Source organism: Aptenodytes patagonicus, chromosome 5 (assembly GCF_965638725.1).
Source record: "Aptenodytes patagonicus chromosome 5, bAptPat1.pri.cur, whole genome shotgun sequence".
Taxonomy (NCBI): domain Eukaryota; kingdom Metazoa; phylum Chordata; class Aves; order Sphenisciformes; family Spheniscidae; genus Aptenodytes; species Aptenodytes patagonicus.
The window spans coordinates 56056424-56077151 of record NC_134953.1 but is presented as its reverse complement, the minus strand read 5'-3'; the positions used below and the strand labels follow the sequence as shown (position 1 = coordinate 56077151).

Here is a 20728-nt window from a genome sequence, read left to right as displayed (position 1 = left end):
CAGGGGACGGTGCTGTACGTGATACCTCCTTAGGGTCAGGGATAAACAACCTGTTGGCAGAACAGCAGTTTTGGTCAATGACTGGAAGATAATTCAGTGATCTTCCTTGCCAGAGAAACTTATTTGCAGGAATCTGTTAGCAGTGATGCATAAAATACATTACAATGATCCTGGACTGATGCCTAGAATTGCTTCCAAAGTAGCAACATACAAACAGTTGTGACACCCCAGACAGTGTATTTGAGGGAAGTTACTCTGAGAACGAATGAAATGTGAGCGTGCGTGTGATTCATGTTCTTGCTTCATAACGTTTTTCTTGCTTTTTGTTTACTGCAAATGACAGTGGCTGGGCATCAGGCTGATGTATTTCATGTTACTGTCTTTTACTTCCAACTCTGTAGAAAAAGATCTCATGGTCTGGAGATGTGACTTTATCGGTCTTACGTAAACTGACACCTATCTAATTTGCAGCACTGGGCAACACCCTTCTCAGGGTCTGTCTTTGGATGACATGAGAAGAAACTTCCAGTATCCACCAATCGACAAAAATGGTGAGTTAATGTAGAATACTCCTCTGAGCATCTTGGTGTGGTTAACCAGGGCAGAGCTACAGTCTCCTGAGGTACCAGAAAGTCTCATGAGAAAACTAACGTACAGTGGAGGCTGCTGGTTACAGTCAGCCAGAGCTGGCGAGGCCTCACCCTGTGCTGCTTGCAGCTCGTGGCTGTTTTCACTGCATGCGCGCCCCAAGCACTTCAGAGCTGGGATGGTCCTTTCTGTCTACATGCATGGATCTGTGAATAAGGAGAAGATGTGGCATTATATCCTCAAGGCTGCTTCTGCAAAAAGTGGGCAAGACAGTCCTATTTCTGGAGTACCACGGGAGCATAAAATGACACAACATATTCTTTTCACTATTCGCACTCCTCTCTCAGAGGGCATCCCGTCGTTCTGCTCCCCTCCAGAACAGAGATGCCCTGACTGCTTCTTCCTCTTGCCTTCCTGGCTTTCTGTCCTACCACATTCGAGTGTGTGTTCATGCATTGCCACACAAACAGCTGTCCAGCATTTCCTAGCCCCTGCGTTTGCAATCATCCCCAGTAAACCTCTCTTGCTAAACAGCCTTTGCTCTGGTCTTGTCTTGCAGGCAGCTCCTTGGGAGTCTGTTTCTCGCCCACCCTTTCTAAACGGCTCATAAACTCATTGCCTGGTTCTTTACAGTTTCCCAAGAATAGAATGGTTATCAGCTTAGAGCAGTTTTTAGCCCAGCAGCATAATGTATAAATAAATCCTTAAAATAAAGAGCATATGAAAATGTAGTTGGCATTAGGGTGGTATCAAGCAGACTGGATTCAGACATCGTGGGTAAATCTTTCTCTCTTGGTGTGGATCTGAAGGTCAGACTCTTAATCACCTTCGTGCCAATCTTCGTTCACACTAGGCTCAGCTGCTGCGTCCTAGAAAGACCTGCCACTGGTGTGAAACCGCTTTCAGTACATGCTGTCGGGGTAGTACGTGTTTTATGCTCAGGTGTGAAACAACAGCACCTCCCAGCTCAGTAACTTTCTGTGCAGCAATACTGAAGAGGGACTATACCTACTGAGTGCATGATTTTGGAAAACCTCCAGCTGCTGTCCAACGGTGCTGCTCCTTCCACCAGCGCCAGCTGATCTGTTTACCTGAACATCCTAAGCTGCTCCAGGGCCATGTCAATAGGACAGCCCCGCCCCATTTCAGTGCTGACACACAGCCAGGGCCCGTCCACTGCGGCTGCTGTGTTTGCTGAGCAAATGTCAGCACAGCATCCGCAGTTACCTTTGCCTGACAACACCACCACAGACCGTGCTTCCACCATCTGCCCGGAGCCATGCAGATATTCTGGATCTTGTCACCCCCAGGACAGGTGTCCTGTCCAGGGAGCCCTGGAGACAGAGCAAAGCAAGAAGGTGTCTTCTGAAACCATTACTAGAGGGATCACCATACCAGAGCACGGCAGTACACCCGGCGACACCAAATGCAAAACCAGGCTCTGATACACTCTTACAACAGCACGACAGACCCGGCAGAGAACAAGGCTTTAGCACTGCCCGTGCCAGCCACGTCTGTTCTGAAAGCTGGGTAGAGGTTTTTTTCATCAGTACTCGTATCAGACTTTAGCACGTGATGGACAAAGGAGGCAAACAAAAATGGCAGGAGCCGTGAGGCTGACATGGCAGAGAATGACAGTGACATCCTCAGTACCAAGGAGTGGGGCTGGGCTTTGATGGACAACACAGACTTCTAAGGAATCATAGAATCATAGAATCATTGAGGTTGGAAAAGACCTCCAAGATCATCGAGTCCAACCGTCAACCCAACACCACCATGCCCACTAAACCATGCCCCTAAGCGCCTCATCTACACGTCTTTTAAATACCTCCAGGGATGGGGACTCCACCACTTCCCTGGGCAGCCTGTTCCAATGTTTCACCACTCTTTCAGTAAAGAAATTTTTCCTCACGTCCAATCTAAACCTCCCCTGCCGCAACTTGAGGCCATTTCCTCTCGTCCTATCGCTTGTTACTTCAGAGAAAAGACCAACACCCACCTCGCTACAACCTCCTTTCAGGTAGTTGTAGAGAGCGATGAGGTCTCCCCTCAGCCTCCTTTTCTCCAGGCTAAACAGTCCCAGTTCCCTCAGCCGCTCCTCATAAGACTTGTTCTCCAGACCCCTCACCAGCCTCGTTGCCCTTCTCTGGACACGCTCCAGCACCTCGACGTCCTTCTTGTAGTGAGGGGCCCAAAACTGAACACAGTATTCGAGGTGCGGCCTCACCAGTGCCGAGTACAGGGGCACGATCACTTCCCTACTCCTGCTGGCCACACTAGTTCTGATACAGGCCAGGATGCCATTGGCCTTCTTGGCCGCCTGGGCACACTGCCGGCTCATGTTCAGCCGGCTGTCGACCAGCACCCCCAGGTCCTTCTCTGCTGGGCAGCTTTCCAGCCACTCTTCCCCAAGCCTGTAGCGCTGCATGGGGTTGTTGTGGCCAAAGTGCAGGACCCGGCACTTGGCCTTGTTGAATCTCATACGGTTGGCCTGGGCCCATCGATCCAGCCTGTCCAGGTCCCTCTGCAGAGCCTTCCTACCCTCGAGCAGATCAACGCTCCCGCCCAACTTGGTGTCGTCTGCAAACTTAGTGAGGGTGCACTCAATCCCCTCATCCAGATCATCAATAAAGATATTAAACAAGACCGGCCCCAGTACTGAGCCCTGGGGAACACCGCTCGTGACAGGCCGCCAACTGGATGTAACTCCATTCACCACAACTCTCTGGGCCCGGCCGTCCAGCCAGTTTTTGACCCAGCGCAGAGTACACCTGTCTAAGCCGTGAGCCGCCAGCTTCTCTAGGAGAATGCTGTGGGAGACAGTGTCAAAGGCCTTGCTGAAGTCCAGGTAGACCACATCCACAGCCTTTCCCTCATCCACCAGGCGGGTCACCTGGTCATAGAAGGAGATCAGGTTGGTCAGGCAGGACCTGCCTTTCATGAATCCGTGCTGGCTAGGCCTGATCCCCTGGTTGTCCCGCTCATGCCTTGTGAGCGCCCTCAAGATGAACCGCTCCATAATCTTCCCCGGCACCGAGGTCAGGCTGACAGGCCTGTAGTTCCCCGGATCCTCCTTCCGGCCCTTCTTGTGGATGGGCGTCACATTGGCAAGCCTCCAGTCATCCGGGACCTCCCCCGTTAACCAGGACTGCTGATAAATGATGGAGAGCGGCTTGGCGAGCACCTCCGCCAGCTCCCTCAGCACTCTCGGGTGGATCCCATCCGGCCCCATAGACTTGTGAGTGTCCAGGTGGCATAGCAGGTCATTGACTGCTTCCTCTTGGATTATGGGGGGTTCATCCTGCTCGCCGTCCCCGTCTTCCAGCTCGGGGGGCCGAGTACCCTGAGGATAACTGGTCTGCCCGTTAAAGACTGAGGCAAAGAAGGCATTGAGTACCTCAGCCTTTTCCTCATCCTCGGTGGCAACGTTCCCCCCCGCATCCAATAAGGGATGGAGATTCTCCTTAGCTCTCTTCTTGTCATTAATCTATTTGTAAAAACTTTTTTTGTTGTCTTTAACGACAGCGGCCAGATTGCGTTCTAGCTGGGCTTTTGCCTTTCTCATTTCCTCTCTGCACGACCTAACGAGATCCCTGTACTCTTCCTGAGTCGCCTGCCCCTTCTTCCACAAGCGGTAAACTCTCCTTTTTTTCCTGAGTCCCAGCAAGAGCTCCCCGTTCAGCCAGGCCGGTCGTCTTCCCCGCCTGTTCTTCTTACGGCGTACAGGGACAGCCTGCTCCTGCGCCTTTAAGACTTCCTTCTTGAAGATTGTCCAGCCTTCCTGGACCCGTTTGCCCTTCAGGACCGTCTCCCATGGGACTCTCTCAACCAACGTCCTGAACAGGCCAAAGTCCGCCCTCCGGAAGTCCATGGTTGTGGTTTTGCTGCCCCCCCTCCTTACTTCACCAAGAAGCGAGAATTCTATCATTTCATGGTCGCTAAGCCCAAGACGGCCTCCGACCACCACATCTCCCACCAGTCCTTCTCTGTTTGTAAACAGCAGGTCGAGCGAGGCACCTCCCCTGGTAGGCTCACTTACGAGCTGTGTCAGGAAGTTGTCTTCCACACACTCCAGGAACCTCCTAGACTGCTTCCTCTCTGCCGTGTTGTATTTCCAGCAGATGTCCGGGAAGTTGAAGTCCCCCACGAGAACAAGGGCTAGCGATTGAGAGACTTCTGCCAGCCGCTTATAGAACGCTTCATCCGCCCCTTCATCCTGGTTGGGTGGTCTATAACAGACTCCCAGCAGGATATCTGCCTCGTTGGCCTTCCCCCTCATCCTTACCCATAGACACTCAACCGTACCATCATCACAATCGTTGAGCTCTATACAATCAAAACACTCCCTAACATACAGGGCCACCCCACCGCCTCTCCTTCCTCGCCTGTCCCTTCTGAAGAGTCTATAGCCATCCATTGCAGCACTCCAGTCATGAGAGTCACCCCACCATGTTTCTGTGATGGCGACTAAGTCATATCTCTCCCGCTGCACAATGGCTTCCAGCTCCTCCTGCTTGCCGCCCATGCTGCGTGCATTGGTGTAGATGCACTTGAGCTGGGCTATCGATTTCGCCCCCGGCATCGGCACGCCACCCCTCGGCTCATCTCTAGCGAGCCTGGTTTTATCCCCTTCCCCCTTCGAACCTAGTTTAAAGCCCTCTCAATGAGCCCTGCCAATTCATGAGCCATGATCCTTTTTCCCTTGTGAGACAGCTGGACTCCGTCTGTCACCAGCAGGCCCGGTGCCATGTAAACCTCCCCATGATCAAAAAAGCCAAAATTCCTCCGATGGCACCAGCCCCTGAGCCACGCGTTGATCAGGTGTGTTTTCCTGCTCCTTTCAGTATCCTTCCCTGCCACTGTAGGGATAGAGGAAAACACTACCTGTGCTCCCGATCCTTGAACCAGTCGCCCCAGTGCCCTGAAGTCCCTTTTGATCGCTGCAGGACTTCTCTCTGCAACCTCATCACTGCCAGCCTGTATAACCAGCAGCGGGTAGTAATCAGAAGGCCGTACCAGCCCAGGGAGCTTCCTAGTGATGTCTCTGACCCGGGCCCCAGGGAGGCAGCAGACTTCCCTGTGGGACGGGTCCGGTCGGCATATCGGGCCCTCTGTTCCCCTCAGAAGGGAATCGCCTATGACAATTACCCTCCTTTTTTTCTTAGCAGCGGCAGTCATAATGCATGGGGCTGACTGCCTCACCCTAGGCGACCCCCCGGATGGACCTTCGTCTACATCCTCGCTTGCCTGGCCCTCAAGTTCCAGGGCTCCATATCTGTTGTGTAAAGGCAACCGGGAAGGTGAGGGAGGCCGGGCGGGGGTTTGCCTGGCACGCCGAGCAGGGACCCGTTTCCATCCCCCCCCGTCGCTTAGGTCCCCTCTTTCTACCTGGTGGCAAGAAGGCAGGGGATCCTCTGCTTCTCGCGGAGCCTCCTTCTGCTGCCTCTGCCTCAGGGACGATAGGGTGCAGCTCCACCAATCTATCTCCCTCTCACACTCCCGGATACTCCTCAACCTTTCCACCTCCTCCTTCAGCTCTGCCACCAGGCCGAGCAGATCATCCACCTGGTCACACCGCACACAGGTGGTGTCTCTGCCGCCCTCCGGTAGAGCTGACAGGCTCAGGCACTCCCTGCAGCCAGAGACCTGGACAGCTGTATGCTTGCGTGTGAGCTCCGTCTGGGTCGCCACATTCCTTCTGGCGACGGCTTTCGGCCGAGTGGAAACCATAGCCGGTCCTCTTCTCGGAAGCCTACGATAACCAGTTGAGTTGGCCTCTGGAGCCGGGAGCGGGGCTGTGCCTTGCCCGCTCGCCTTCCCTGCACGCCCTGCCCGCGCAAACTGCCGCGCCACGTCCTTCTGCCGCGCCACGTCCTGTTTGCCCGCCCTGTTCGCCGCGCTCCGGGTCGCTCGCGCTCCCTGGGGCTGCTCTTCTAAGTGAGGGGGTTTGGCCGCCGCCCCTCTTGTCCCCGCCCACGCTGAGTCAGAGCTGCCGCTCGTCAGGAACGCCCTCCTCCGGCTCGGGGAATGGCGGGGCTGGGGCTCCCTCTCGCTCCCTGCGCTTTTGCTTTTCGCGGGTTTGGCCGCGGTTTTGCCGCTTCAGGAAGGGTCCCCCGTCGCGATCCTCCGCTCCGGAGCCCTTCGCCTCGGTGGCTTCGCTGAAATGGCGGGTACAGTGTACAGAATACACGTGTACACCACAGTCGCTGCCACCCAGGAGTGCCCAGCGGGAAGGTGTCTCTGTGTTTGCTGTGAGCAGAGTTGTTTTGTGCTGTGTAGTCTCTGTTTCTCTGAGGCACAGCTGCTGAGTACGTACAAGGAAAACATGTTTTCCTCTATGCTTTATGTTTACATGTGTTTTTCTGTATGTTCAAATGACAACCGTGTTGAGTGGACCCATTGACTTTACAGTGTTGCCATCTTCATTCAGAGTTTGCTGCTGTCCCCTGCCCTGGGGCCTTCTCACTCCTCTCCTGGCATCTGCTCCCTTTCCTGCCACTTCCCAACCTGTTTTGTCACCAGGAGAATTCAGTGTTCTGTTCTGCCCAAAGCATATATCAGAAGCTCATCAACTCATCGTCTTTGCTGTTTTTCACTGGCCTCAGCACTCCTTCCTCTTGCACTCCTTCCTCTCCTCTGAACTGAGCACATTGGGTGAGAAAAAGAGAAAACCTGGTCATATAAATATTTACTGAGTACAAGCCTAACAGCAGCGTTGCTGTCATAACGAGTAGTGAGGTAATGACCTTCGAAACTGAAAAAAGAACAAAAACTTCGTTATTACTTGCTCTATGCGGATTCCACAGCTGCAGAGAGCAGTTCCTCGGGGCACAGCTTTCATCAGGTACCTGGCAACTGGAAAACTTGAGGAGGAAGAAAACAAGAATGAAAAAGAACGTTTAGTGAACTCCTAGAGTGAGACCATCCAGGCAAGACTGGAGAGGGTTTCTCAAGCCTGTATTAAAAAGGGACACAAGGGAATGAAGGGCTGGTGGAGAAGAGACTCTCCATGGCTGCATTTAAGCTGTGGGATTAAGGAGTGATTTCAGACTCCACTCATGAGACCTCAAGATTTATTTTCAAATATACCTGTTCCTTGAATTAGTTTCCACAGCAGGGAACCAAAGCATGCGAGTGGGAAAGGAGGTGGCCCCAGCCAGACCTCCACATTGCTGGTCAGGATACCAGGACCATGGTGCAGCACAGCTTGATCACAGCCAAGAGCTGGCCAAGCTGAGCCTTGCGCTAACTCAGGTAACAATGGAAAAAGCCAGGGTGGCACAGAGGAAAGTGAAGATCCTGGCTGCTAGACACAACAGGACTGGAAAAGCTACTTCTTGCCACATACTTCATTTCAGCAGGCTTAGGCAGCTCGAAGTTCAGTCCTGCAGTGTCACCAGGATATGTATCTCGAGGAACAGCAGAATCACTGTCCCTTGTTGCAAAGCACCCCAGCTGCTCTGGAAGCCCACCATAGCACTCTGCAGCCCAGCCACCCCTTGCTCTGACTGCATCCCATGCTTTGAGATCCTGGTAGAGTGATCAAGCCATTGCTTGATCATAGCGGCACACCAGAAGACAGAAAGCCCTGAGCCCTTTTTTATTAGAGTGCTTGGTCTAATGACTGCAAATATTTGCACTCTTTATTTATGCCACATAAACCAATTTCACTGCTGTCTCTCCCCATTCATGTCCATTTTGATCTTTTTTCTGTTTGCTTTTTGCCTAATGTTTCCATTATCCTCATTTGCACTTGCAGTCTATAAACAATAAAGAATACATTCACTGTTTTTCTTTCTCAGTAAAAGCCCCAAAAGCACCCTGCTCCCATTCCTGCAAGAGCCTTTCTGATAGTGAAGAATTTTCTTCATTGAGTGTATTTGAAAATAGGAATTCTGCAAATAAACACAGCCCTGTCTTCTTCAGTGAAAGCAAAGGGCCAGCTCTTCATGGGAAGTTTCACAAATTGTGAGTTAAACAGTACATTGAAAGCAGTGAAATCACACAAGGCAGATATACAATGCCCAAAGAAAACTGTATATCCTCTAAAATTTAAGATAGGTGTAAACATGGAGTTTAACTTTGCCTTTGGCTTCTCCTTGCTCACTACAGCTCTCAGACACTGGCAGACAAGCTCATGATGCTGCTGCAACAGTCACCAAAGTTTCCCAACTGCAAAGGCCCTGGCAAGGCTTGAAGCACAAGGAAGTGCATGCACCCACTGAGTAGTTACACGACAGTGCAAGCCCAGGCTGTGGCGTAGCATAGCGTCATCCCTCTTGGCACTTGGAAAGGGCACCATCCATCTGAGAAGAGATGCACCAGTGGCAGGCAAGAAGGGACCCCTGGGAGTGAGGCAAGCCAAGCATCCTCATGGTCTTAATCCTGGCTGGTATGAAACTCACAGGCACTACAAGGAAAAGGAAAAAACATAGGATATGGTCGAGGGTGTTGGAAACATGAAAGCATTTATTAAAGTGAAGGTTCCCCACTGTGAGGCAGCAGTAAGGCAAATGGAAGTGATGGTGGAGCATGTGGACAGTCTCCCACCCAGCGTGAACAGTGCAAAGTATTGCCACCACGGCTGGAGAGGTCCTCAAAAGTACGTCCTGCTCTTGTAATGTGCCCCATTGCAGACCGTCGTTCCTCACATACACAGTGACGCACCGTGGCTTTGGCTTCAGCGAGGACACATGCTACCTTCACCTCACAGGACACATTCAGCACGCACAAGAACAGTCGCAGCATTAAGGCCCAGCATATTTAGGATATGAGTGAGATTCCCTTAAGGAAAGCTTTGCTGCCAGCTTTCAAAGCATAGTGTGTCATGATTAGGAGATAAACCAAGGTTGCTTATGGATTACAGCTTAGGGATGCCATGGTCAGTACTGTTGTAATTACCAGAGTCTTAATCTTGTGCAGCTGTGTGTCTTTTATGCATGGCAACAGGAATTTGGCACACAGGAGCCTTAGCAATGTTTTCTAACCCTTCTCCCACCCCTGCGCCCCAGAAAGTTTTCATGTTCTAGTTTCTCCGCTCTCCTGTTTCCCAGGCATCTGAGTATCTCTATACAATGCCTAGTTATCAAGAAATTTGAGTTGGCTCCACTGGATTTTTAATGTTAGTACAGTAAAATAAGAAGCGTGGGAGCAGCTGACCCCTGACACCGTGTAAAGAAACAATGCCACAGTTTCTTTGGCATTGTTGGAGCACCTCATTGGAAATACAGTGCTGGCAAGAGCAGTTGCTTTCTGTTTTGCAGTGTCAAGAATTAAAGTATTTTAAAAACACTTATCAGAATGCTTATTTTGAGCCCTCCGAAGATCTAGTTGAAAGGGAAAAGGGTATTTTTTTTAATGGCAAACTTCCACTGTGTTATTAGAACATCGAGATTCATGTTTTTATGTCAGTCACCAAAGATTCTTTGTGCTTGATTACTGTGAATTCATTGCATGAATGACAGGGTCTGTTTACTTCCTATTTAAATTTTTCCTCAGCAGATGATACTGAATGGAGATTTGGAGACAGCAAAAAGGTATCAGCATGGTCTGTGCCTATTTATCTCAAAATGATATGCACATTATTTTGTTGACATTGTCACTGCAGGGAAAGGTCGGGGAGAACTGCTGCTATGTTGAGCCACACACGAACTTCTCTCTGCATCTTGCAGGCTACGTGTCGGATCCCATGAGTACCATGAGGTTTCATTCCTGCAGCAGCAGTGGCAGCTTTGAAGAAAGCAGCTGACAACATGAACCGTCCGCCTGCAGAGAGACACGCCATCAACCGGCAACAACAGTTCTCACCACATCAGCCTAACTAACTCCCAGGCATCGTGTGTTACACTGAAGATCCCTAAACTGAACAGCTTTATTTGTTGATGGCAAATGTCCCTGTCATAAGTTCTGCTCTAGCATCTTTCTCTGCTGACCCGCTCGAGGGTTAGGTTTTTTTGGTGGTGTGCATCTATTCTTTAACGAAGTGAATGTCCACAAGGAACGCTGCGCTTCCATCTTGAGCATTAACAATTTGAGGAGATGAAAGTAAAAATGCATCTGTTACAGTTTCAGAGCTCCAAGGCAAGTTGTTGTTACCTTGGACTGCACTAAGGCATGGGGCTATCAGCCCTCCCTGACCGGTAGGTGCCAGGGAGCTGCCAGCCCAGTCCCCATCAAGAAAAAGAGCAGCCTGTTACTCCCCACCACCATCCAGGCCACCGTGGAGGCAAAGTTGTTCCTGCTCCCAGCTTCTGAACCAGGTCGTTTCTTTTTTGAGTTCCCCGCAGTCCCAGTCACGTCCCGTGTCTCATTTTCATCACCATGGGCTCACGCAGGTCTCCAGCAGAGCAGCCCCATGTCTGCAGCTCTTCAGAGCCCTGATCTTTGGATGCTTTCCTGCTCGCTGAGAATAAAGAGGTATTTCTGTGGCCATCTTAATTGTACTCTTCCAGACATTTGTGTTTTCTTATCCACTTTCTTGTTTTGGTTTGAGTGATTGTTTTTCCCAAAGAGTGTAAGCTTTTGTTCAGACATTTGCTTACAAAAAGCAACACAGACACTCCAAAACAAACTTTAAACCAGAAGGAAAATATGCAAAATTGCGTCATCTTAACACAGTGCAAAGTCGCATTTTTGACTTGAAGCAAAACTGCAGCAGAGTGCCATCTAGCGCCTGCTGAGCTAGATGAGCTGAATGAGTGCCATGGCTGGGCTTTGCAACAGCAACTCTGATCACTGGAAATTAAAAAAAAAAAAAAAAAAAAAAAAAAAAAGAGGTAGGGCAGGAGAACTTGAACTCTTCTTCTAGAAGCAATTACAGAGTTAATTATGCTGCTATTTTCTGGGGTCTTTTTTCAAATTAGCAAAATTTAGCTGCAAGCGATCCTGCTGTAATATTATTCCTTAACTGGATTCAAAGACACAACTCTCTTATCGGCTGAGTAGAAATCAGTGTTCACAATTGCTGTGTGTTGCTTTGTGGATATTATTCAGGATGTTGGTTTCTTCTGACTATGATCCCTGCACCAAGGTCTGTGATGAGGTATCGTGCAGTGCAACACACATGAACTGTAAATGTATAGTAGGCTCTACCGACTCACATCTTCCATGCACGTCATTAATTTCACAGTCCTGAAGCAATAAAAATGGGGAAGATTTCACTTAGCAAGGTTTACAGGTGTTTTGTCATTGTTTTGTTTCACTTTCTGAAAAATTCAATGGGGAAGAAAGGGAAATAAAGCTGAACATCAAGTGTTGCAGATCCGCTGTCAGCCCCTGGTACCACTCAGTGGTTACTTTCTGTTCTGTTTGGTTCATGTTTCAGTTGCAGTCTCATTCACACCAACAGTCTGCTGGGCTAATGTCAACGTTAGAAGAAATACACAGAAAGGTCTTGGATGCAGCTCACTACAGGACTTGTCAGACCCTATATGAAACCCTCCAACCCCTGTATGAAGTACAGCTGGGAAAACCATCCCATCGCCACGAGCGGCTGCTCAGTGAGCATCCTGTCCCACTCTGCCCCGGCAGGAGCAGAAGAGCGGGCTGCCTCAGCGCCTGGCCAGGAAGGACTGATGACTGTCAGCACCAGCTCCTCTGGTCCAGCGCCAGCCTCTGTGCCTTCGCTGCAGTCTGTGGGCTAACGCAGTGCCACCTCTTCCAACCTACTGAGAGAAACACATTTTTACATTGAGTTTCATGTGAGGAGGCCTTGCAAGGCACTGCTCTTGCTTTCAGCTCTTTCTCTCTGACTCACACTTCTTCCTTTTTGTGGCAGAACTCAGAAAGCTCTGACACTCACATTCACAAAATATTGTCATTACCTCTGAATCGCACCAACAGACATCATGGCAGCCTCTTCCTCATTGAGGCTTGTGGGAATGGGAGTCTCACTAACGGACATTCCTGAGTTTGATTTTAATGTGCAAACACTGCACCACCCGGCATAACAAGACACTTAAGCAGAAAACAACGGAGAAAGGAATGTGCAGCTGGAAGGAGAAAAACAAGATAAAGACCATGAAGGCATTTCGCATGATCAGAAAGAACGGGCCAATCTGCTAGAGGATAGATGCGCGTGAACACAAGGCTGTAACCTATCTGCAAGCTGCAGGTAGCGCGTGTCCATAGCAGTTAACTATATAAGCCCTGTTATAAGTGTAAATAAAGGAGAATGACCATACTCATATTGAGATCTGTCATTACTCCGGAATCGCAACTCCCGCTCCGTCGTCGACACTGAACAAAGGGAAACTCCGACATCTGGTAGCAGAGGATGGTTCGGCGCATATCTTCGAGACTGCGGTAAGAGCAGCGAGAGAAGGGGAGCGGGAGAAAAGCGGCTGGGAGTTGTACTATCCCGATGATCGGAGGGGGATAAGATAACGGAGCAGTCTGGCCAACTGCCTCCCAGTGAGCGACCGCTATCATGGAAACAGAGGCGGCAGCTGTGTTGCTCGTAAGCATCCTCTCCAAGAGAGGGATCGAGACAACGGTAAAACAATTATGTACGTTGATTAAATTAGGACAACGTTGGGGACATTTTAAGGACAGTCAAACTATTTTTTCTGACCTTGAGTGGCGAGAGCTTGGCAATACTATGTGGGAGCAGACTATCACGGGGGATGAAAAGTCAAAGAAGGAGATTAAAACAGTGCGGGAACTATGGAGGTCTGTGTCAGAGACTTTAAAAGCCATGAAAGCTGAAAGAAAGGTGGCTTGTGCAGCCACTCAAATGCTAGCCCCAGAACCCTTGCCTGATAGACCGAAGAATACAACATCTGGACTGTTTCGGTTCTTTGGGCCGTCGGCAGTCCGAGGTATGTCGGGTACCCCCAAACGAACTGCCTTGGAAGCCAAGTATAGTGTTCTGGGGGGTGATGGCGCTTCTGAACTGCTTGAAACGTACCCTCCGCTTACGGACTGCAAAGATGCAGAAACTAGCGGTAACGGGGCCCCTCTTTCACCTGAGACGGTGGCGGAAGAGCGACGACCCGGAGAGGAGGAGCGGCTGGTTCCGTTAACCCCTCCGTGGCCAACAGCCCCGCCTCTAGGAGTCTCTTCAGGTGCGTCTACTCCACCACAGGGTGACAGCAAAGAACAGAGTATGGCTGAGACTAATGAGCTCCTGAAGAAGGTAGTGCAACAGTTACAGGACTTAACAATTACAGCCCAGAGGGGAGGGATGGAGCACCTGTCCGGGGCATCAGGGGAATCCCTACCCCCTTGCCTCTCTGGACCACCAGCGACGGTTCAGCCCAGACGCTGGAGCGAAGTGGCTAGAGACGCTATGCTGGACGGGCAGTGGCAAGCGGCATCCAGCTTGGGGGCGAGTGCTTTTCCTGTGCTGCAAGAGAATAACGGCAATAAGTGGGCACCTCACGATTGGAAAATCCTACAGCAAGCAAAAAACACTGTGTCCCAGTATGGGATAAAATCAGAAGCTTCACGTCAAATTGTAATCTGGATTTTTTCGGCTGACCTGATGTGCCCTGCTGACTGCCAAAACCTTATGAGGCTTTTATTGTCACCTACGCAGTATTTGTTGTGGGGGTCGGAATGGTCACGGCGGGCGGCAAGTGCTGCGGCACAGCATCAAACGCAGGGGGATCCCCTCTATGGGATTACCGCGGAAATGATAACGGGGACGGGAAGGTTTAATGATATTAATGCTCAGTTGGTTTTTCCTATTGCTTTGTTGCAGTTGTCTGCCAAACTGGCGCTAGACGCCTTTTTAGCCTTACCCGGTTCGTCCACTCCATCTTTTAGTTCTGTACAGCAAGGTGCCACTGAAGCGTATAGTCATTTTGTCGATCGCTTGTGGGGGGCGATACGTGATCATCCAGATTTGGGGGAGGATAATAAACAACAAATGTTTCGCATTTTGGCTTTTGACAATGCCAATAATGCCACAAAAAATATATTAGCCACCCTGCCAAAAGGTGCAGGAGTAGAGGACATGCTCATGCGAATGGAGCGTGCTCAAATTCGAAAACAGAATGAAGTAATGGCTGCTACATTGCAGACTGCCATGAGGGAAGTGGTGCAGCCGTTAGCGGCCGCTGTGCAGCGATCGTCTGAGACCCCGCAGATTTTTAAAGGGTACTGTTATCGTTGTGGGGAGAAGGGGCATAGCCGCCGGAACTGTAGAGCGACAGTTTGGTGTGACAAATGTCAAAAAGGTACTCATGCTCAAAAAGCCTGTTCGGGAAACCTGAAGGAGAGCGCGAAGAGAGGGCGCGTGCAGAAACAAATGCACTCTCCAAGCGTGAACCAGAGGGGTTTCTTGACAACCACATCCCAGCAACCGCAGGGAGCCTGGGGGTTGACCTGGAAACAGCAGTAGAGGTTACGCTAATTGACTCTGAAGTTTGCAAAATCCCCAGCAATGCTAGTGGGCCATTGATGCCTGAGGACCAAAAGATAGGGGGACTTTTGCTGGGACGCTCCTCTGCTGGAGTAAAGGGACTAATCATTATTCCAGGAGTTATTGATGCTGATTATGAAGGAACAATTTATATAATGGCTTATACCCTAAACCCACCTCTCTTTGTGCCAAAAGGAAGTCGGATTGCTCAGATTCTTGCTTTTAAGAACCCAGTAACCTATCCCCCGCCAAGTGAAAGGAAGCGGGGCAATACAGGCTTTGGCTCTACCGGGCCGGCAGTGTGTTTTTCGGCAAAATTAAACTACAGGCCGATGATAAAAGTCAGCCTCCAACAACACGGTCTCACTGTATGGTTAAACGCGATGATGGATACGGGGGCAGATATTACCATCATAAGTTATTCACTTTGGCCCCCGCAATGGAGACTAGAACCTGCAGGAACTGCGGTTGCTGGGGTAGGGGGTCAATCAGCTACCTACGTTAGCCGTGAGCCGGTACAGATAATCTTTCCAGAGGGACAACGGGTAAATAATCGAGTACACGTTTTGTCCCTCCCCAGCAGCCTTGAAGCCTTGATTGGGCGAGATGTACTAAGCCAGATAGGGGCCGTTCTGACAACTAAACCTTTTTAGTTATGGGCACTGGAGAGCAATCGCACAACCCCCCACTGACATGGATCTCTGATGATCCTATCTGGGTTGACCAGTGGCCCATGACCAAAGAGCGATTGCAAATCACAAAACAGTTAGTTGCTGAACAATTGGCCCAAGGACATATTAAACCTTCTGTTAGCCCGTGGAATACCCCTATTTTTGTAATTCCAAAAAAATCAGGCAAATGGAGGTTATTACATGACCTCAGGAAAATTAATGCCCAAATGTTACCTATGGGAACGTTGCAACCTGGAATGCCATCACCAACCATGCTACCAGCTGGGTGGCACATATTGATAATTGATCTTAAGGACTGCTTTTTTACTATTCCTTTACACTCTCAAGATACTCAGCGCTTTGCCTTTTCGATCCCATCCATAAACAAGGCAGCTCCTGCTGACCGATATGAATGGGTAGTTTTGCCACAGGGAATGAAAAATTCGCCTACATTATGCCAACTTTATGTAGCCACAGCGCTACAGCCAGTGAGAAAGGAGTGGGTTGATACCATTATTTATCATTATATGGACGATATTTTATGTTGTCAACAACAGCCTTTTACAGCGAAAGATATCCAATGGCTAACTATACTGTTGGCAGAAAAGGGGCTCATAGTAGCGCCAGAAAAAATTCAACAGTCTACACCGTGGAAATATTTAGGCTGGACCATAGAAACATCAAAAATTCGGCCTCAGAAACTTACATTAAAAACACCATTAAAAACATTAACAGATATACAAACCCTTTTGGGAGATATTCAATGGGTCCGTAACTGTGCTGGAATTACTAGTGAGGATATTAGACCACTAATTGAACTGCTCCGAGGGTCGCACCCTGCAGAAAAGATTTTGCTAACACCTAAACATTGTGCTGTGTTGCAAAACATAGTGGATAAACTTTCTGTAGCTTGGGCGACCCGACGGATCCTCAACCTTCCAATTTCACTTCTAGTTTGCAATTTAGCCGAATCTCCATTTGCGGTCGTTTGTCAATGGCATAACAAAGACAGGGTAGCAAGGGAGTCACGTACAGATATGGATGCCATTGACACGACCACAGTAGATAGGCCCACAATTGATAAGAATGGCAAACGTAATAAACAAAAACACCACTTAGCAAATCAGCACAATTTCTATATTTTGGAATGGATATTTTTACGAGTGCAACCCCCTACTAGCATTCAAACGAGGCCAGAAGCAGTGGGTGAATTAGTTCGCAAAGGGCGGTTACGAATTTTAGAATTAACAGGAGAAGAGCCTGCCGATATCAGCATTCCCGTTAACGCAGCAGACTTGGAATGGTGGATGCGTAATTCCTTAGCCATCCAAGAGGCGTTACTAGGGTATGCGGGAATCGTGCATTCTCAACAACCTCAGGGGAGATTATGGCGGTTAATAAAACAAAATCAATGGCTTGAAAAACCTAAGGTTATAGAAGTGCCAATTCCAGGAGGTATTACAGCATACACTGATGCTGGGAAGCGGTCCAAGAAAGCTGTCTGTGTATGGTATGAGGACGGCAGATGGCACCGTCAGTCTCTCGTGGGACAGGAGGGAGACACCTTGCAGACGCTGGAACTGACCGCGGTAATATGGGCATTGGAGCATTGGTTAAATTTCCCACTAAATGTGGTATCTGATTCTTTATATGTTGTCGGGCTGGTGCCAAGAATTCAAGATGCTTTAATCAGGGAAGCTAGCAATCCTCGCTTAGGAAAGTTATTTATTAGGTTACGGTCAGTTGTGTCACAGAGAACTACTCTGTGTGCAGTCCTGCACATACGCAGCCATCAGTGGAATTTAGGCCTGGGCCAAGGTAACCAAATAGCTGACAACCTTGTTAGTCCCGTGAGTCATGTACCACCAGTGGACCGGTTTCTTCAAGCCAGACAAGCCCATGAAATATTCCATCAGAATGCAAAAAGTCTGCGAAGGCAATATGGACTGTCTGACAATGAAGCCCGTTCCATTGTTCATGCCTGTCCCAAGTGCGGCAATCATGGGCCAGGAGTAGGGCTAGGAGTAAACCCGCGCGGCCTTAAGGCTTTGGAGCTCTGGCAGATGGATGTGACTCATATCGCTGAGTTTGGACGATTGAAATATGTACACGTCACAGTAGATACCTTCTCCAAGGTAATGTGGGCCACGGCACTGCCGGGGGAAAAAGCCCAACATGTATGTAAACACCTCCTTGCTTGTTTCGCGGTTCTGGGAGTACCGGAACATATTAAAACGGATAACGGTCCTGCATATATCAGTGCTAAGTTGCGGTCCTTTTTAAGGACATGGAGCATTAAACATACCACTGGTATCCCGCACTCTCCAGAAGGACAGGGTCTTGTGGAACGTGCACATCAAGTGCTTAAAGACTACCTTCAAAAACAGAAGGGGGTTGAACAGGACCCCCAGATGAGGCTTAATAAGGTCCTTTTTACTTTAAATTATCTCTGTTTGATGGGTGATAGAGAAGAGCCACCAATTGTTATTCACCATCAGAATCTTAAATTTAATCAGCAGTCTGTAATTCCGAATTTAAAAGTGATCTACCGGGATCCTGCCACAGGCCAATGGCTGGGCCCTGTACCTGTAATCTTTAGTGGAAGAGGATATATGTGTGTTTCCACAGGTAATGGACCGGTCTGGGTGCCCAGCAGATCTGTGAAGCCTGCATTATCATCAGGACAACAGGAATCACAGGACCCGTAACTGCAAAACTTAACTCTGAGCGGTTTATCTTGTCTTTTACCACTGTGTTTTCAAAGACGGTGGTGAACGATGAGATAAATTACTTAGAATGCTTATGGTGTGTGCCATGGGTATTGTGTCACTTGTACATTGTGATAAGAAATGCTGAGTCCGGTGCACGCGCGCACAAAGGTGATCTGAAACTTGCTATCTAAAAGAAATAGTGCTGTATAGAATATTAATAACCACTGGACACGAAATACAGTCCACGAAACTGCCAAATTGATTATTGTTTAAAAAAAAAAAAAAAAAAAAAAAAAAAACCAAAACAAAAAAAAAACCAACAAAAAAAGAAAGGCAATTCGCCTAGAAGAGAAAATGTTGAGCCAGGCAGATGTGATCGTAATTGGGCTAATCTTAATAATCCCAGGGTCGGCAACTATACATCGCATTAACCCAAGGGAAAATATGTGGGTAACCTGGGCAAATAAAACAGGACAGCCCGCATTTTGCCTTTCCCTCGCCTCAGCAACTGAGCCGTTTAGGACTTGTTTGTTAGGTATGCCTGGATATAAGGAAGGTGACTTTGCCAGGTTCAGTACTGGCAGTTGTACTAATGTGACTGCAACTAGCAACTGTAGTGCTAACTTGATAAAAGGATTAAATCACTCGCTACCCTGGAATCCCCAGGAGTTGGAACTATTAGGGTCGATGCGAGTTGGAAATACATCTAAAAATTGGACTCAGACATGTTTTATATTTGGGGGACCCCTACAAACGGGTATCCACTTCTACCAGGCAAGAAATTGGACAGGGTGGACTAATGTCACCTCTCACGCATCTTACTACAAGTATCAGGATGCGGGCGATTTTTGTGGTACCAATGACAGTGGTAATAGCTATGCTTTAGGAGCGGCTGGACCGGAAACAAAGGGAGGAATAGGAATCTGGAACAATGGTACCCCAAAGGCGTTGCCCCCACAGGTATTTTTAATATGTGGGGACAGGGCCTGGCAGGGTATCCCAGCAAATGCTGTAGGAGGGCCATGCTACTTAGGAAAATTGACCTTGTTGGCCCCGGGAGAAAATTGGTGGAAAACCGTAACAAGAAAAGGGCAACAACAAAGACGAAAAAGAGCCGCCACGGGTCTTTCCCCAGACTGTCGTGATGACGTAATTCTGCCTAGCGACACCGAAAAGGTCTTCCTTTCACTATTTGTACCAGGCGCTGCAGCTGCGAGGGCCCTAAATGAGGTAAGGAAATTAGCTTGTTGGGCTAAAAAGCAGGCTGATGTGACAACAGAGCTTATTGAAAAATTACTTGCAGATCAGGATACCTTCCATCATGCGATTTTACAGAATAGAGCTGCTATTGACTTTCTGTTATTAGCACAAGGACATGGGTGTGAGGATTTTGAAGGGATGTGTTGTATGAATCTGTCTGACCATGGGGAGTCAATCCACAAACAGCTACAATGGTTAAAGGACCACACCAAGAATATTCAACAAGATCACGGGTTATTCGATACCTGGCTTAAGAATATATTTGGGGAACTGCCATCTTGGATAATAAGTTTAATAAAAGAAAGCTTACGCATTTTAATTGTTATATTAGTAATAAGTATATGCTCTTGTATAATTTTTAGCTGTGTGAAGAAAGCAATTATGAAAATTGTTAATCAAGTCTGGGTTGCTCAAAAACAAGAAGGGGGAATTGTGCAGGAGTGGCTGGTACAGCAGGGGCACAATCTAGTATCCATGAGCAACCCATGTTTTTAACAGTAGCAGGGATATGCTGACAAAAACGGCTGGTGACCTTGACCATCCTTCCCTGAGCAGAAGAAGGAGCCTCACTACGTGATGAACAACAACAGCGGAACAACACCCAGGATAAGGAGGAGGCACAGATCGGCGAGACCAGCCGGCAGCTACCAATGAGAAGGGTATTGTGAGTGCGTGGACAGCTGTGATTAACCAATTATAGGTTGTTATGAAGAGCGCGCCCAGCCACCCTATCCGTTCCGATGAATGATGGGGGAGTGACCGGGGAGAAAGACCCCCTGGCTGCTGCGTTTGCAGACTTGCAGGTATCAGACAGCTCCTCCTCGTGGCTGGTTAAAAGGACTAGCCAAGCTAAGAGGGATATGTGTAATAGTATTTATATGCATTTTTGTTTTGTGTACCCTGTTTGTTGCAATGTATACGAAAAATGATTGAAAGATCGGTTTCAGCAGTGTTTCTAGTAAAACAAAAAGGGGGAGATGTGGGAATGGGAGTCTCACTAACGGACATTCCTGAGTTTGATTTTAATGTGCAAACACTGCACCACCCGGCATAACAAGACACTTAAGCAGAAAACAACGGAGAAAGGAATGTGCAGCTGGAAGGAGAAAAACAAGATAAAGACCATGAAGGCA

The 20728-nt window shown here is 48.8% G+C and overlaps 1 protein-coding gene across 4 annotated transcripts in view; it reads left to right on the top strand.

The window, feature by feature from the left end:
- Positions 1-11035, top strand: part of LOC143161198 (serine/threonine-protein kinase TNNI3K) — a 101244-nt gene extending 90209 nt beyond the window's left edge. For 2 of the 4 annotated variants that reach the window (XM_076339919.1, XM_076339915.1), the window contains 2 exons: positions 472-551; positions 10260-11035. In XM_076339919.1, coding sequence (XP_076196034.1) covers positions 472-551; positions 10260-10336 — 157 coding nt within the window. In that variant the 3' untranslated portion in view covers positions 10337-11035. Of the gene's footprint in view, positions 1-471; positions 552-8700; positions 8921-10259 lie in introns of those variants that run through there. The other 2 variants (XM_076339917.1, XM_076339918.1) reach the window with 2 other exon arrangements.
- Positions 11036-20728: the final 9693 nt, after the last annotated feature.